The sequence below is a fragment of the Nicotiana tomentosiformis genome, chromosome 9 (genome assembly GCF_000390325.3).
Source record: "Nicotiana tomentosiformis chromosome 9, ASM39032v3, whole genome shotgun sequence".
In the NCBI taxonomy this organism is placed as follows: Eukaryota; Viridiplantae; Streptophyta; class Magnoliopsida; order Solanales; family Solanaceae; genus Nicotiana; species Nicotiana tomentosiformis.
Genome location: NC_090820.1, coordinates 10130624 through 10147783, shown reverse-complemented (window position 1 = coordinate 10147783; position 17160 = coordinate 10130624). Strand labels below are relative to the sequence as shown.

General features: G+C 37.2%; 4 protein-coding genes across 5 annotated transcripts; 3 read left to right on the top strand and 1 right to left on the bottom strand.

Moving 5' to 3' along the window:
* Positions 1 to 1333: 1333 nt before the first annotated feature.
* Positions 1334 to 3464, top strand: LOC138898375 (leucine-rich repeat receptor-like tyrosine-protein kinase PXC3). The gene is made up of 3 exons (XM_070184435.1): positions 1334 to 1517; positions 2033 to 2104; positions 2950 to 3464. Exons 1-3 carry the CDS (start codon positions 1334 to 1336, stop codon positions 3462 to 3464), a joined length of 771 nt encoding a protein of 256 aa, XP_070040536.1.
* LOC104106164 (uncharacterized) lies at positions 2764 to 6981 on the bottom strand. 2 transcript variants are annotated; one of them, XR_011411221.1, is made up of 5 exons: positions 6749 to 6981; positions 6156 to 6224; positions 3757 to 4365; positions 3495 to 3616; positions 2764 to 3414 (listed from the first exon to the last, which is right to left on the bottom strand). XR_011411221.1 is itself a non-coding variant. In XM_033658667.2 (5 exons), the coding sequence occupies exons 1-4, from the start codon at positions 6762 to 6764 to the stop codon at positions 3528 to 3530; spliced, it is 420 nt and encodes a 139-aa protein (XP_033514558.1). In that variant the 5' UTR covers positions 6765 to 6981; the 3' UTR covers positions 2764 to 3414; positions 3495 to 3527. The 2 variants fall into 2 exon arrangements, 1 of the variants encoding a protein (XP_033514558.1); XM_033658667.2 differs by having other exon boundaries at positions 3495 to 3613; positions 4117 to 4365.
* Positions 6982 to 10796: 3815 nt separating this feature from the next.
* Positions 10797 to 11924, top strand: LOC138898374 (uncharacterized). Its single transcript, XM_070184434.1, has 2 exons — positions 10797 to 11511; positions 11689 to 11924. Exons 1-2 carry the CDS (start codon positions 10797 to 10799, stop codon positions 11922 to 11924), a joined length of 951 nt encoding a protein of 316 aa, XP_070040535.1.
* Positions 11925 to 13421: 1497 nt separating this feature from the next.
* Positions 13422 to 15273, top strand: LOC138898373 (uncharacterized). The gene is made up of 3 exons (XM_070184433.1): positions 13422 to 13594; positions 14008 to 14065; positions 14352 to 15273. The coding sequence occupies exons 1-3, from the start codon at positions 13422 to 13424 to the stop codon at positions 14994 to 14996; spliced, it is 876 nt and encodes a 291-aa protein (XP_070040534.1). The 3' UTR covers positions 14997 to 15273.
* Positions 15274 to 17160: the final 1887 nt, after the last annotated feature.

The window sequence follows — 17160 nt, the reverse complement described above, 5'->3', positions numbered from 1 at the left end:
GATTCTTTCTCTGCTTTGAGTCGTTGAAATTCAAAGCAGTTGGGTTGAATATTTTTTGCTCTGTTGATTTCTTCTCGTTTTTTGTCGAAAGATTTTCTTTTGTCTGAAGGTTTATAACTTGCATCGTTAACAGAAAACGTTATGAATGCAGAATGGTCACTTACTCTTCCCCTTTTATTTATTAAATTAAAATTTAAAAGACATGAAGATTAGGGTTGAAACGTTTTTTAGAGAGTTCTGAAACGTTGCCTTTTCTGTTTCCTTATTATTAGGAAGTTGTAACTGATTTTAATTTTTACGATTTAACAATTGGTATTTTGAATTAAAATCAGATGGAAAAGGGCAAAAACTAACAAAAAAGATAAATACATTTCCTGATATGTGAGAGATGCCACATCAGCTGTCAATGTCCCTCATTTATATTTATAATATATAGATATAGATTTCAACATTAACACCAACCACATCCACCATGACTAACAACCTCCCCACAGACCACAAAATCAACTACCTTCACCGCATACACAACCATCACTTCTAGCCACCACCATGCAATCACCAACCACTGATATACAACCACCTCCTGTAACCAATGGCGGACCTATGATTTTGTGCAAGCGAGTTTAATCTTAGAAGTACATAACTTTAGTCGTAAAATAGTTGTTGTCAAGTGAGTTTAATCGTAATTTAAACAAAATTTATACAGTTTTAATCGTAATTTATATATATACACAATATTATTTTTTTACGAAGCGGATTCAGTTGTACCCGCTTTCTACCATGTGCGTCCGCCACTGCCTGTAGCCATCTTCACCTATCACAACCATAAACAACCACGTATTGAAAACCCACCATCGGCAAACATCTCCACCTACCACAACCACCATCACTCAGACCACCTTACAACTCGATAGGACCACTATCACCAGTTGTCCGATTACTAGCTTTTAGTGCGTGGTTAATCTAACAAATATTTTTACTATACCATATAAATTAGTAGGTCTCTAATATTATATTTAGTATTATTTATTTGTCTTAAATTCTATATTTTATTAGTATTTAAATAAAAATAGATTATACATATTCATATATCAAGAAAACAAACAGGCTTGAATTTCATTCATCTTTCTTGCAGTAGAATTCAGGCATCATGAAAGAGTGACAGCACTAGTCCTCAGAAGCTTTGGATTTAGAGGTTCCGTTACGTTGCTAAAGAAATTGGGAACCTCTCCTTCCTTAGGATTCTGTATATTGGAAACAACAGTTTCTATGGCAAAATTAAATCCCCTATGAAATCGGGCATCTGAGGCGTATAAAGTACTTGTCCTTGCAAATGAATAATCTCATTGGTGAAATCCCAGCAAGTATTGGGTTGCTTAACAAGATTGAAATGCTGGATCTTTCTGATAATGATTTACATGGACATGTTCCTTTCAATGTTTCCCCATCCTTATTGATCATGGTTTTGGGACAAAATCTCCCAACGGAATTCTGTACTAGCGGTCCAAATTTGCAGGGTTTATCACTCTTAAATAATCAATGTCTCCCACATACCACGAATCTGAAACAGTGGAGTCAGATGTTTCAAATACCGGATAAAAGAAAATATGGATTAGATAAGCTGAACATAAGATTTGCCCAAGTTAGATTCTTTGAACTCAAATCTTGCAAAATCAAATTTCAATTCATTGAATTCGTCCTATAGTTCATTTTAATCTTTTCACTTATTTATTGAGAAAAATAATAGTATCAAAATATAAATAAATGTCACTGATAAATAGCTTAAATAGTTCCGTTATTTCTTAATTTAATTAAGAGGATGTGAGTTTGTTTATCCTAAGTCTCAATTGTTTGGCCAGCTCCCAAGCGATTTAGACAAATGCAAAGAGCTTGTATATTTAGCCTTATCATATAACCAGTTCGGAGGTAAAAATATTGAGCCATTTTCTTTCTTTGCTCCTTTTGGTTAATGTTGACAATAAAGGTTGCTAAAATCATTAGTCAAAACGTCTTGTAATGTCGTATTCTACAGGAAACTTGCCTAGACAAATGTGGAACTTGACAAAACTTCAAGATCTGTTTCTTGGATGGAATAACTTAACAGGTACTTATCAAGCATTTGGCTCTATCTCTAAATATGTTCTTGTTTAACAGCTTTGATAGGTTAAACTGAGATTTTTTTTTAACTTCAACTTCTATTACTGAAAAGTGTTACATCAGACTGTCAGAGATCTTTGTTTCGAAATTTTCTTTGAAATCAATTAATAGAAAATATTTATATTTCGAGTGTTAGTAGAAAAAAATGTTAGTACAACTCTTTGTTCTTCAGTTTCAAACAATAACAAGAACAATTGCTTCAATCTCATGTTATTTTGGGTCGATTATATGAATCCTCAATGTTCATGTCGCTCCATTTAGACCTGTCCCAATCCAATATCCAATCATTCATGTTTTCTCTTATAGTAGAATTTCTCACACGTACACTTTCTACTGGCATTTAGATATTTAATAAGATTAAAAGCCTGCTAGCGAACATTGAACTAAGTAAACATACAAACATAAGCCTAAATCCCGACAAGCTGGTATTGCCTATATTGATCTTTATCTTCCATTCTGCTCTCGTCTATGCTAAGTCTAAACGGAATCCAATAGATTGTAGTTCTTTTGCTTTCTTTTTACCCTACGTCAGGTATTTCATGGTTCGCTTTTGGTATATAAGCAACAGAGATAAAAAAAAATATAGGAACACGGTTAAAGTATAGATTATAGAATGAATCTAATTTCATATTGATCTTCAATAGAATGTTGAAACAGTTACAAGGGTTGTTCCCTTCAGGATTTGGAGATAAACGTATACTGCATAAAACTTTTATCTAGCTAGGCGTTAAGTGATAGGAGTAGTATTGGAATTTTTAGTGTATAATCACACAATTTACATAAATTTTACAGGACATATACCAAGTGAAATTGATAACTTATCAACACTTCAAAGATTAAGTCTCCGGCGGAACAATTTGGTGGGAATTCTTCCACCATCTATTGGAAATTTGTCGAATCTAGAGATGATAGACCTAGGTGAGAACATTTTACGGGGTGACATTCCTCGGGAATTTGAACATCTTGTAAATCTGAAAGAAGTGTATCTTAGCTCAAACAGATTATCAGGTGAAGTTCCAAAGTCTATTTTCAACATTTCTGGACTAGAAAAGATTGCATTTGTAGCAAATGAGCTTTCAGGAATACTTCCCTCAAACATAGACCATAGCCCTCCAAATCTTGAAGGCCTTTATCTTGGGAGAAACCAGTTCAGTGGGCTGATCCCTAGCTCCATCGTAAATTCCACCAAGCTTATCCATCTTGATCTTGGCCGCAATCTATTTACTGGGCATGTATGTACCCATGAATCTTGGAAATCTACAACAGCTTCAATTCATCAGCTTGCAAATAAACCAATTGACAAATGATCCTTCTATGCGCGAGTTAAGTTTTCTTACCTCTCTATCCAATTGCAAGTATCTGAAGACTGTTCAAATAGGAGGCAACCAATTCAATGCAAGTCTTCCAAAATTCCTAGGCTCAGGCAACTGGTCCTTTTCCCTTGAAAATTTCATTGCTACTAATAATGGTATCACAGGAAAAATACCAACTAACTTCAGTAACTTGAGGAACCTGGAGTGGTTAAGCTTGGGATATAATAAGCTTATCGGAAATTGCAAATGTTGAAACTGGACAATAATAATATAGATGGAATTATACCAATTAGCCTGTGTAACTTGGAGAACTTGTTTCTAATTAGCTTGAGCCAAAATCAGCTTTTTGGGGAAGTACCAAGTTGCTTTGGAAATCTTTCTTCTTTAAGAAACCTCTACTTAGATTCTAATGCGCTAATTTCCAGTATTCCATCAACCTTTTGGAGGAATAAAGATATTTCAGTTGTCGATTTGTCCTCCAATTTTCTAAATGGATCTCTTGCACTAGAAATGGGAAACTCAAGGAGTTTGCAGATATTACATTTATCTGGTAATCAGTTCTCTGGTCAAATTCCAAGCACAATTGGGCAACTTCAAAATTTGGTTATCCTTTCATTGTCAATGAATATGTTAGATAGTCCTATACCTGAATCGTTTGAAGATTTGGTTTCATTGGAATACTTGGATCTATCCAGCAACAAGCTATCCGGCATGATTCCCAAGTTCTCGAGGAATCTTGAACATCTCATGTATTTCAATGTCTCGTACAATGGGCTCATGGGTGAAATTCCAGATGGAGGGCCATTCATAAACTTTACAGCTGAATCATTCATGGGTAACCCAGCACTATGTGGAGCATCCCGGTTCCATGTGATGCAATGCAGAGACAGCAGCCCTAAAAGACCAAATAAAAGGAGGGTTGTAACTTTTGTTCTTGCATCAGTTGCCTCAGGAGTTGTAATGACCACCATTTTCATTGTTTGGTTACTGAAATGCCGAAAAAGGAGTAGGGGACTTCCTCTAGTTGATACATTTGGTCAAGTACATAGGAGGATTTCTTACCATGATATTGCTCAAGGGACAAACAACTTTGATAAAGCAAACTTGATTGGGAGGGGGAGCCTTGGATTGGTGTACAAAGGGACACTTCCAGATGGAAAGGTTGTGGCAATCAAGGTATTCAATGCAGAAATGCAACATGCATTCAGAAGTTTTGATGTGGAGTGCCAAGTTCTATGAAGCATTCGACATAGGAACCTTGTTAAGGTGATAAGTAGTTGTGCGAATTTTGATTATAAATTGTTGGTGCTAGAGTACATGCCCAATGAAAACCTTGATCGTTGGCTTCACTCTCCCGACAATTTTTTGGATTTAACTCAAAGATTAAAGGTGATGGTTGATGTGGCTTCTGCTATGGAGTATTTACATGGAGGTCATTTGTTTGTAGTCGTCCATTGTGATTTGAAACCGAGTAATATACTTTTGGATGGAGATATGGTGGCAAAAGTGAGTGACTTTGGGATATCCAAACTTCTTACAGCTGAGACGCTAATAGCACATACCAAAACCTTGGGTACTATTGGCTACATGGCACCAGGTAAATGTTACTACCAAGTTAATTTGGGTAAATTTTAAACGACGTTAATTATTTTCATTAATGTGATTACATGAATTTTTTTGCAGAGTATGGTTCAGAAGGCAAAATCTCAACCAAGGGAGATGTTTATAGCTTTGGTATTCTGTTAATGGAGACTTTTACAAGAAAGAGCCCTGTGGATGATCTATTTGTTGGAGACTTCACCTTGAAAAGATGGATATGCCAATCATTACCAAACCGAATGGTGGATGTAGTGGACATTAATTTATTTTCACTGGACGAAGAAAATTTTATGTCGAAAGAGAGATACTTCAAATCAATCATGGAATTAGCTCTTGAATGCACAAATGACTTGCCTGAAGAGAGAATTAGTGTGGAAGATGTTATTGTTCGACTCAAGAAGATCCTAACTCGATTTCTGCAAAATGTAGTGACAAACTAAAGGGTAGTGCTGTAGTCTATTTCTTGACAGGCAAATTGAAAATATTTGATAGAACTTTAAGAGATTGAAAATCGTTCCCTTCAATTGTTTCAGTAAATTTGTTTTGTGTTTATTCTTCTTTATGTGTGAAGTTCTTTATGTACGTATCAGCTTTCTTCTTTTCCTTTTTTTCTTCTTCCTAGCATCAATCTACAACTTCTTGATAACATGTGTGTTCATACATGATTATGTTTCTTTTTGAAACCGGGAAATCCCCTGAGGATAATGGGGCACGACTCGAAACTCGGTGGATAATGGGCCCGCTTCTATATCTTTCTCCACACAAATACTACTAGGTTTTTGCGAGCGGTAGGTTTCGAACCATTTCTGTGCACCTAACCTACGATAAATGATTATATTTTTTAATGACGACAAATCGATATTGTTCACAGAAATTCGAAGATTTATTCATCTGTAATCAGTAAGAGATCTTGTTAACTGATACCCCTGGATAAATTATCAGTACATTGGGTGGCTTGAAACTACTTACCACACAATATACAAGATATTGCAATTTCATTAACACTAGCATATTTTATGAAATATTAGCTGATAGAAGCAGTGGTAATGCTAAAGGAACATATCAATTAATACACAAAACACTTACACTTCTTTATGTGAGGTGCATAGATGAAGCATTTGCCAAAACTGTGTATTGGATGTCCATCTTTTGCCACTGCAAGGATTAAAGAAGGAAGGAAACAGTAAGATTACCTAGGAACCAAAACTGTTTTGGACAAATGAATAAATAGAAATAAGGAAAAGAAGCATATCACTTGAGAACTTCACTACAATTCGACAACTTAACATCAAGGACCTAGCCCTGATCAACAAATATGGATCGGAGTTCATGATCGGGAGTTACACCATGAGCACGCCTCGAACATATACAAACTAACCAATATAAGTTTAGAGAACTGAAAACAACAGAATGATTTTTGTACTACAACTGAGAGAAACATCTGAGAAACGAGACAGATTTGCTGAGATACCTACAGTACAGACGAATCCCGCTGGAAACGTAACTAAGGTCAATCAAATACTGACGAATCATGCTGGAAATGTATTTAAAGCACAAAAAGAGTGCCCTAATTCTTAGAATCTTAAACCGGAATTATACAGGGGATTGCGGTGATTTGAAAGCGTAAAACCAGAAAAGCGACTGGTTGAAACATAATAACGACAGGATCAAGATCTTACTAGTTTCTTCTTCCATAATTTTCTTTCTTTATCTGATTCAATTGGATCGGATGTCTCTGTATCTTTCGCTCTCTTGACACTCTTGCTCTCTCTCTCTCTCTCACACACACTCAGGTTATCATGTTCGTTGACTAAACAAGTCGTAAATGGGAAAAGCTCCAAACAATTTTGATCTATATATATATATATGCATGGGAGACCAAATTGAGTGGGATTATAAGGAGGAATCCAAATCCCACCAAGGTAAACGTAGGTAACCAGCTAGACTATTAAGGCTTTATTTATTTTATTAAGATCAAGACAGCTGAATTTGAGTACACATCTAAGATTAAGACGTCACCTGAATATTAAGATCTAAATGTTATATGATTAAAATTATTTATTTTTTCTTTATTTGGATATGTAAAATTTGTCTTTATTAAAATTTGATAAATATAAAATAATATACTAATTAATCTAATAATATATCAACGATATATTTTTAAAAGACAATAAGATAGTTGATGGTAGTGATGACAAATAGCGGTGATTGTATGTACAGACTAGGGTGGTGATTGATGATGGTTTTGGTTGATGGTTGGTGGTTGTGGGTAGCAACAAGGGTGATGGTGGCTCATAATAGTAGTTAATTGTGGTGATTAACAGTGATACTTAATCTTGACGACTAATAATTATGGTGCATAATATCTGCTAATGGTAGTGGTAACTAATAGTGGTGTTTGTGAATATATGGTGTGGTTGATGGTGATGATCGGTTGTAGTGAGTGGCGGTGACGTGCAAATGATAGTTGGTGGTGATGATTGTAAATGGTGATTAGTGATGGTTACTGTTGACTGTGGTGATTGGCGATTGTGGTTGTTATGATTGAGGATGGTGTTGGTGGGCGGGGTAGTTGATAATAGTGGGCTGGTGGCGGTGATTTTGGTTGAGAATAGTGGTGGTGGGTGGACCAGTGCGACGGTTAGGGGTAAACCCGGATGATAGCGTAATCATTCAGATATATTCAAAGTCATTAAATGGTTGTAAAATTAAAAAAAAATAATATTGAGATTTGAATGATTAATATTCAGAATAAAAAATTAACGCACTTAATAACTATGATTGTAACACTCCTAAAAAAAAAAAAGATACTTAAAATTGGGCCTAAGGCCCATAGAGTAGTATGTATGTGAGGGCAAGGAAAGGCTTAAGCCTTGGACTAAAGTGAGACAAAAGGCTTAAAAATCCTTAAACAAGTTAGGCTGCTAAAAAAATTCTATACGAACAAAACAGAAGGTTTAAACTTCTGTTCATTCACGCAAATCTGATACGGAAAAGAGAAACTGAACGCTAAGAAACAGAGGCAGCAAGATTATTTATGCAGACAACAAAATTCTAGGTTTTTTACAAATCACTAATTCTTGAACTCATGTATATAAAATTTCCTATTGTCAATTATTCTAAAGTAGTAGTAGGTAAGAATTGAATAGTTAATTCCCTTCTTTCTCTGTATCAATGTTAAATTTTATGTTTAGGTGTGAAACTTTGAGTTTAATTAAAATGCACTGGTTGTTGTAGAATCAATTGTTTGACGGGTATAAATTGGGTTGGGGCCTACGTATTACCTCGAGGAGTTTTGAGGTGAGTTGATATAACCTTTTACTAAAGTGGTTCTACTCACAAAGACATGCCCACAAAGTATTTGATAAAATACTTTAAAGAGTCAACATGTGCTTAATTGGAATGAGTGGGTATATATTGACTAAGTATATTCTAGTTAAAGCTTATGTATTTTACTCTAGAAGTATAAACGTCTATTTTCATATTCTTATGATTTATTACACGATCTTACATGTTAAATGGTACACAAGTTTCACACCAATAACGGACACAGTAGTCGTACAACAACAAGCTTACCCAATAACTTTTATTTCAAACACTTTGAGATGTGACACATATCTACTGCCATCCTTATCTTCTGCTACTCAGAAATCCCCTCCATGTCATTATATGTACACGGAGCAGTACTATAAGACCAGTGTTGGAGTTTTGTGTATGCAAAGAGATGATTACCTCGACTTTATGTTCACTTTAAAAAGAGTTAGATAGAACTTTTAAAAATACTTTGAGTAATCCTATTCCATGCTTATGCTATGTATGCACTCAAGAATATTGATATGAATATTGATAGATCACTTTTCAAATAAAGATTTAGACTTGAAAGGTCACAAGAGAAGTTTAGAAAGAAAATATTTTTGGGAGTATCCTCTATTCTGAGAATGAGTCATCGTCCAGGCCGAGGGTTCCTGACCAAGGCGTTGACTTCCTGAAATTACTTGTGCCAAAGTAGGGAGCACACGAACCGATGGTCTCGTTGCTGAGAATTTACTTAGCCAGGCTAAGGTATGATACATGAGCGCTGAGAACCATGAAGCGAGTGACACCTCGTGGATTGGGCCTATTCGATCAGGTTGGGATCGAACCCGTACCGATCACACAGTGACTAAGATAAAAATAAGTCAGGATAGTTGGAACTCCCGAAGTATAAAGTGAAGTATTATTTTTTATAAGAAAGAAAAAGGAAAGAATTTCTTTTAGTATATTCATAAACTGCAAATATGCACTTATTTTAGAATTGTTCTTAGAAGCTTTATGTTTTCCATGCATTTAGAATCTTTGCTTGTAATATATATTTTATTAAAGTTTCATCCCCTGCCGTTGAGACTCACTGAGTACAATGGATGGTACTGACGTTCTCGTTTGGGAACTTACGTTGGTCTGCGGTACATCGTAGGAACTGGTTTTGCAGACGAGCATGCTACTGGTTAGGACTTCCCTCTCTTCCAGTGCTATTGGTGAGCTCTACTTTTGTTCGTGGTGTATTCCTTTGAGTCATCTTTATTTAGTTATTTCTTTATTTACTTGGAGAACTAGCCAGACAATCTCATGTCTTGAGCAGTGCGTCAGTTATCAATAGAGGCTTCATAGACACAGTCGGTGGGTTGAGATTCGTATGTTTTTGATAATAACTTAGCAGTATTTCATTGGTTAATACGAATAAAGTTTTGAAATTGGTTTATTTTAGATATTTAAATTAATTAAAGTATTTTGTTAAATTATTGCCTTGTTGAATATAAAGTTTAAAGTTATAATAGATTTGATAAGCGCAAATGGTTCGCTCGGTCAAGTTTAGTGATCGGGTGCCGGTCACGGCTTGTTCAGAAAATGGGTCGTGACAAACTTGGTATCGGAGCGTCAGGTTTATGGAGTCCTAGGGGTCTATGAAGCCGTGTTAGTAGAGTCTTGTTTATGGGTATGAAGCACGCCATACTTATAAACAGGAGGCTACACGCATTTAGGAAAAGTCTCTTTTTTTCATACTTTAGATCGTGCAGTAGAGCCTACCTCTAAGAAATTATCTAATGTATTCATTTCTCCAAAACTCGTAGAAATGGCTCGTACTCGCAACTCTGACACTGATACTCAGGATGCTAGTCAAGAAACTATTGCTACTATTGTGGCTCAAGGTAGAACTAAGAAGAAGGCTTTAACTCAGAAAAGGAAGGGTAAATCCACAAAGGGGGTTCAGGTACCCCAGGTTGAACATGAAGAAGGGGTGGATCATAATGAGCAAGTACCTCAGGATCTAGTGCCACTCCAACAACAATTCCGGCTCAGACAGCTATATCTCCAGAGGTGGGTCCGATGTTTAATGCTGTCAACAGTACTATGGAGATGTTTAAAGCCTTCATGGCCAACCAGAACGAGAGAAGAGACGAGATTCCACCTCAATCAAATAGACACAACAATTCTGAGTCCTCAAGAATGAATGAAATTTTGAAGTCGAGTCCTCCATTGTTCCATGGTTCTATAGCTGATGAAGATTCAATGTTGTGGCTGGAGGGTGTCAAGAAAGCCCTTTGAGCGATGAAGGCATTTGATGATGAAGCTGTGGAGCTGGCTGCTTACCAGCTTAGAGATGTGGCTGGCGCTTGGTTTGAGATGTGGGAAAAGGAAAGAGAAGAAGATTATGGTCCGCCTACTTAGGAAGAATTTGAAGAGGCCTTCATGGCTAACTTTATCCCGGAAGAGGATAGGGAAGCTAAGGCTACAGAGTTCGAACATCTCAAGCAAGGGAATAAAAGTGTGCAAGAGTACTACATAAAATTCATAAGGTTGGCTAAGCATGCTCCTCACATGGTTAAGACAGAAAAATTAAAGATTCACAGGTTTATTGGCAGTTTGGCTTACCATATTAAGGATACGACATCAGTTGCAGCGGTAGGAATGATAACTTTCTCTTCTGTTATGGGATTCGCCAAGCACTTAGAAAAAGACAGACAACAAATGAGAGAAGAAAAAGAGCATAACAAGAAAGCCTGGACAGCAGACAGGTTTAATGGTACGTCCAGCGGAGGTGGAAGGGGTTCCTCCAATAAGGAGTCATTAGCACCAGCTCAGTCCAGTCATCAGTCAGGTGGTGGGTCTTCCTTCAGACGTACTCAGATTTATAGAAACGAGTCTCGCCAGAATCAGAATTTTAGGACATCATCCTCACATAGCCAGAGTCATGCTGAGCAACATTCACAACAACAAGGTCTTTGTGGAACATGTAAGCGGCAACATTTAGGTCAATGCAAGCTCGGGTTTCATGGTTGCTATCATTGCGGAGACATTGGTCATAAAAAGGCCAACTGCCCAAAGTTGCGACGTAATTTTAGTGGGGGGTCAACTCTTCTTTCTAGTTCCTCAGCTACTACAGTTGCACCACCACAGGCTCGTGGTACTCATAATTAGGCCGGGCATGGAGCATGCAGAGGTGCAAATCGAGTTACTCAAGGAGGGGGACAACCCCGTTTATTTGCTACACTTGATCGTCAAAGTGCAGAGGCATCCGCAGAAGTTATTACAGGTATACTTCTAGTCTGCTCACATAATGCTTATGCCATAATTGATCCAGGTTCAACATTTTTGTACGTGACTCCATACATTGCAATTAACCTCGGGCTAGAACCTGAACAACTTAGTGAGCCATTCCTAGTATCTACTCCAGTTGGCGAGTCAGTGGAATCCACAAGAGGTTGTATAGTTTTAGTCCAAGGTCGCAGCACCGAGGCCAATCTCATAGAGTTAGAAATGGTGGATTTCGATGTGATCATGGGTATAGATTGGTTGTCTTCTTGCTATGCCATGTGAGATTGTCGTGCCAAGATAGTTAGGTTCCAATTTCCAAATGAAGAAGTCTTAGAGTGGAAAGGTAGTTCAGCATCGCTTGTAGGTAAGTTTATTTCTTACCTTAAGGCACAACGAATGATCGGTAAGGGGTGTCTCGCCTATTTGGATCACATCATTAATCCAGAATCGGAACCACCAGCTCTTCAGTCTGTGCCAGTTGTTAGAGAATTTCCAGAAGTTTTCCCAGATGACCTTCCCGGACTTCCTCCTGAAAGAATCATAGACTTTGGCATTGATCTCATGCCAGGCACTCAGCGCATATCTATACCTCCTTATAGGATGGCTCCAACAGAACTTAATGAGTTGAGGGAACAGTTGAAAGACCTTCTTGACAAGGGCTTCATCAGGTCGAGTGTTTTACCGTGGGGTGCCCCGGTCCTGTTTGTCAAGAAAAAAGATGGGTCTCTTAGAATGTGCGTCGGCTATCGGCAGTTGAATAAAGTTAACATTAAGAACAAGTACCCACTTCCAAGAATTGATGATTTATTTAATCAACTTTAGGGTGCAAAGTACTTTTCAAAGATAGACTTAAGGTCGGGGTACCACCCTTTGAGAACTCGCTACGAGCACTATGAATTTCTAGTAATGTTCTTCGGGTTGACAAATGCTCCAGCTGCATTCATGGACCTCATAAATAGAGTTTTCAAGCCATTCCTTGATACCTTTATTATCGTATTTATAGACGATATTTTGGTATACTCTAAGAGCAAGGAAGATCATACAGAACACCTCAGGATAGCCTTGCAGACCTTGAAGAAGAATGAGCTTTATGCCAAGTTTTTAAAATGTGAGTTCTAGTTGTAGTCAGTGGCATTCTTAGGCCACGTGGTATCTAGTGGTGGCATAAATGTATATCCTCAGAAGACAGAAGCAGTCAAGAACTGGCCTAGGCCGACAACGCCAACCGAAATCAAGAGTTTCTTGGGGTTACCTGGCTACTATAGAAGGTTTGTGGAGGGATTTTCCTCACTTGCAGCTCCATTAACTAAGTTGACTCAGAAAGCAGTTAAGTTCCAGTGGTCTGACGCTTGTGAGCAGAGTTTTCAAGAGTTAAAGAAGAGGTTGACTACTGCACCTGTGTTAACCTTGCCGGCACATTCGGGAGGGTTCACAGTGTATTGTGATGCCTCTTGAGTGGCTCTTGGTTGTGTCCTTATGCAAAATGGAAAAGTTATTGCTTATGCTTCAAGGCAGTTAAAGAATCATGAAAATAACTACCCCACACACGACTTGGAGCTTGCAACAGTGATATTTGCATTAAAGATATGGCGACACTACCTTTATGGCGAGCATTCTGAAGTATTTATGGATCACAAAAGCCTCTAGTACATTTTCAAGCAAAAAGAATTAAATTTGAGACAAAGAAGGTGGCTCGAGCTATTGAAGGATTATGACATCAATATCCTTTATCACCTGGGCAAAGCTAATGTGGTAGCATATGCACTTAGTAGGAAGTCAATGGGTGTCTTGGCCCATCTTGCAGTACAAAGGCGAACTTTAGGTCGAGAAATTCAAAAACTGGCAAATGATGGAATTAGATTGGATGAGACCGAAGAAGGAGGTATAACTGCTTATGCCTTAGCACAATCCTACCTTGTTGCGCATGTTAAGGCTAATCAAGATGAAGATTTGTACTTAGTGAAGTTAAAATAAGGAGTCAGAAATAAAGAAATCACTGCTTTCACTCTAGGAAGTGACGGAGTTTTGAAGTTGAATGATCGGTTATGTGTACAAGGTGTAGATGGACTGAGAAAGGCCATAATGGAAGAAGCTCACAACTCGAGGTACTCTATCCACCCGGGTTCTACCAAAATATATCTCGACTTGAAAGAGTTGTATTGGTAGAAAGGCATAAAGAAGAAAGTAGCAGATCATGTGGCTAAATATTTGAATTTCCAGCAAGTCAAAGCCGAGCATCAGAGGCCTGGTGGCCTAGCTCAAGATATAGAGATACCACAGTGGAAATGGTAGATGATTAATATGGATTTCGTAGTAGGTCTACCTCGCACATGCTGTAAGCATGATTCAATTTGGGTTATTGTAGACCGACTGACAAAGTCCACGCATTTTCTACCAGTAAAGACGACAGATTCCGCAGAGCAGTATGCACAGTTGTACGTCAAAGAAATAGTCTGATTGCATGGTACTCCAGTTTCAATCATATCTGACAGAGGCCCTTAGTTCACAACGCATATTTGGTAGGCATTTCAGAAAAAATTAGGTACCAAGGTCAATTTGAGCACCGCTTTTCATCCACATATCGATGGCCAGGCAGAAAGGACCATTCAGACTCTCGAAGATATGTTGCGTGCATGTGTTATAGATTTTGGAGGTAATTGGGATGATCACTTTCCACTTATAGAATTTGCTTATAATAATAGCTAACAGGTCAGCATTGATATGGCTCCTTATGAAGCGTTGTATGGGCGAAGATGTAGATCTTCAGTGGGTTGGTTTGAACCAGCAGTTGTGCCGTTGATTGGTCCAAAGTTTGTTTGTGAGTCCTTAGAGAAAGTTCAGCTAATCAAAGAAAGACTGAAAGCGGCTCAGAGTCGTCAAAAGTCTTATTCTGACAAGAGGTATCATGAATTAGAGTTCATGGTTGGTGATAAGGTATTTTTGAAAGTTTCACCAATGAAAGGAGTTATGAGGTTTGGTAAGAAAGGGAAACTTAGTCCTAGATTTATCGGACCTTATGAAATTCTAGAAAAGAAAGGAAACGTGGCTTATGAGCTAGCGCTGCTCGTTGAGTTGTCCTCTGTTCATCCTGTCTTTCATGTGTCTATGCTTAGAAAGTACATTCATAATGAGTCACATATAATACCTGCTGATACCATAGAAATTAAAGAAGGATTGACTTATGAAGAGGTACCTATAGAAATTCTCGATAGGCAAGTAAGAAAGTTGAGAACAAAAGATTTAGCATCGGTAAAAGTTTTGTGGAGTAATCATGATTCAAAAGAGGCTACGTGGGAGGTCGGGGAGGATATGAGGAAGAAATATCCATATTTATTTGAGGAAAAAGGTATGTGAACCTAGGTTTGGTTTGGCATTTATAATTTATTTATTAAATACAAATTAGCATGTGTTTATGTCCTTGCTAGATTATACTTAGTTGTTGAAGTAATTTAGTTTTTGTCAGAATATATTTAGTTATTTAATAATTTAGTGCCATGCCATAGCACATTTAACTCATTAAAGTAATTTACTTTTGCTAAAGTGTTGTGCTTTAGATTCTTGTTGGTTATTATGGTACCTCCTTGCCGGAGTGTGTGTAATTAGTATATGAGCTGTGTATAATGCCTATGAATGGCCTGTTATGGTATATTTGGTTGTTATTAGTGTAGTTGTAGTATTGGTGACAGAGATGTTTTTTTTGGATAGCTCAATTTACAGGGGAGACTCTACCGAATTTTTTGAAAATTTAGGAAGTTAGCCAAAATTTTGAGTCCCTTGGGAAAGTGAGCAGTGCTAAGAAAAATTAAAAAGTTCAAGTGAGTAGTGCTAGCAACATTCGAGGACGAATGTTTTTAAGGAGGGAAGATTGTAACACTACTAAAAAAAAAAGATACTTAAAATTGGGCCTAAGGCCCATAGAGTAGTATGTACGTGAGGGCAAGGAAAGGCTTAAGCTTTGGACTAAAGCGAGACAAAAGGCTTAAAAAGCCTTAAACAAGTCAGGCTGCTAAAAAAACTCTATACGAACAAAACAGAAGGTTTAAACTTATGTTCATTCACGCAAATCTGATACGGAAAAGAGAAACAGAACGCTAAGAAACAGAGGCAGCAAGATTATTTACGCAGACAACGAAATTCTAGGGTTCTTTACAAATCACTAATTCTTGAACTCATGTATATAAAATTCTCTATTGTCAATTATTCTAAAGTAGTAGTAGGTAAGAATTGAATAGTTAATTCCCTTCTTTCTATGTATCAACGTTAAATTTCATGTTTAGGTGTGAAACTTTGAATTTAATTAAAATGCACTTGTTGTTGTAGAATCAATTATTTGACGGGTATAAACTGGGCTGGGGCCTACGTATTGGCTCGAGAAGTTTTGAGGTGAGTTGATATAACCCTTTACTAAAGTGGTTCTACTCACAAAGACATGCCCACAAAGTATTTGATAAAATACTTTAAAGAGTCAACATGTGCTTAATTGGAACGAGTGGGTATATATTGACTAAGTATATTCTAGCTAAAACTTATGTATTTTACTCGAGAAGTATAAGCGTCTATTTTTATATTCTTATGCTTTATTACACGATCTTACATGTTAAATGGTGCACAAGTTTCACACCAATAACGGACACAGTAGTCATACCGCAACAAGCTTACCCAATAACCTTTATTTCAAACACTTTGAGATGTAACACATATCTACTGCCATCCTTATCTTCTGCTACTCAGAAATTCCCTCCATGTCATTATATGTACACAGAGCAGTACTATAAGACCAGTATTGGAGTTTTATGTATGCAAAGAGATGATTACTTCGACTTTATGTTCACTTTAAAAAGGAAATACTATGGGAATCACTTATCAAAATTTTGAGAGTTAGATAGAACTTTTAAAAATACTTTGAGTAATTCTATTTCATGCTTATGCTATGTATGCACTCAAGAATATTGATATGAATATTGACAGATCACTTTTCAAACAAGATTTAGACTTGAAATGTCACAAGAGAAGTTTAGAAAAAAAATATTTTTGGGAGTATCCTCTATTCTGAGAAGGGGTCATCATCCAGGCCGAGGGTTCCTGACTAAGGCGTTAACTTCCTGAACCTACTTATGCCAAAGTAGGGAGCACACGAGCCGAGGGTCTCGTTGTTGAGAATTTACTTAGCCAGGCTAAGGTATGATACATGAGCGTTGAGAACCATGAAGCGAGTGACACCTCGTGGATTGGGCCAATTCGATCAGGTTGGGATCGAACCCATGCCGATCACACGGTGACTAAGACAGAAATAAGTTAGGATAGTTGGAACTCCCGAAGTATAAAGTGAAGTATTTTTTTTATAAGAAAGAAAAAGAAAACAATTTCTTTTAGAATATTCATAAACTGCAAATATGCAATTATTTTAGAATTGTTCTTAGAAGCTTTATGTTTTCCATGCATTTAAAATCTTTGATCGTAATGTATATTTTATTAAAATTTCATCCCCTGTCGTTGAGACTCACTGAGTACAATGGAT

Excerpts from the sequence above, each read along its gene's own strand:
- LOC138898375 (XM_070184435.1), top strand. The coding sequence starts at position 1,334 with ATGAATAATCTCATTGGTGAAATCCCAGCAAGTATTGGGTTGCTTAAC. Across the intron at positions 1,518-2,032 it reads TAGCGGTCCAAATTTGCAGG|GAAACTTGCCTAGACAAATG; the intron begins GTTTATCACTCT and ends CGTATTCTACAG. Across the intron at positions 2,105-2,949 it reads TGGATGGAATAACTTAACAG|GACATATACCAAGTGAAATT; the intron begins GTACTTATCAAG and ends TAAATTTTACAG.
- LOC104106164 (XM_033658667.2), bottom strand. Across the intron at positions 4,366-6,155 it reads TGCACCTCACATAAAGAAGT|GGCTGCTGTCTCTGCATTGC; the intron begins GTAAGTGTTTTG and ends TTGGTCTTTTAG. Across the intron at positions 3,614-4,116 it reads CAAATCTTCAAACGATTCAG|CAATGAAATTTTCAAGGGAA; the intron begins GTATAGGACTAT and ends CATTATTAGTAG.
- LOC138898374 (XM_070184434.1), top strand. The coding sequence starts at position 10,797 with ATGGCTAACTTTATCCCGGAAGAGGATAGGGAAGCTAAGGCTACAGAG. Across the intron at positions 11,512-11,688 it reads TGCACCACCACAGGCTCGTG|GTTCAACATTTTTGTACGTG; the intron begins GTACTCATAATT and ends TAATTGATCCAG.
- LOC138898373 (XM_070184433.1), top strand. The coding sequence starts at position 13,422 with ATGGGTGTCTTGGCCCATCTTGCAGTACAAAGGCGAACTTTAGGTCGA. Across the intron at positions 13,595-14,007 it reads GCTAATCAAGATGAAGATTT|ACCGACTGACAAAGTCCACG; the intron begins GTACTTAGTGAA and ends GGGTTATTGTAG. Across the intron at positions 14,066-14,351 it reads ACGACAGATTCCGCAGAGCA|GTCAGCATTGATATGGCTCC; the intron begins GTATGCACAGTT and ends AATAGCTAACAG.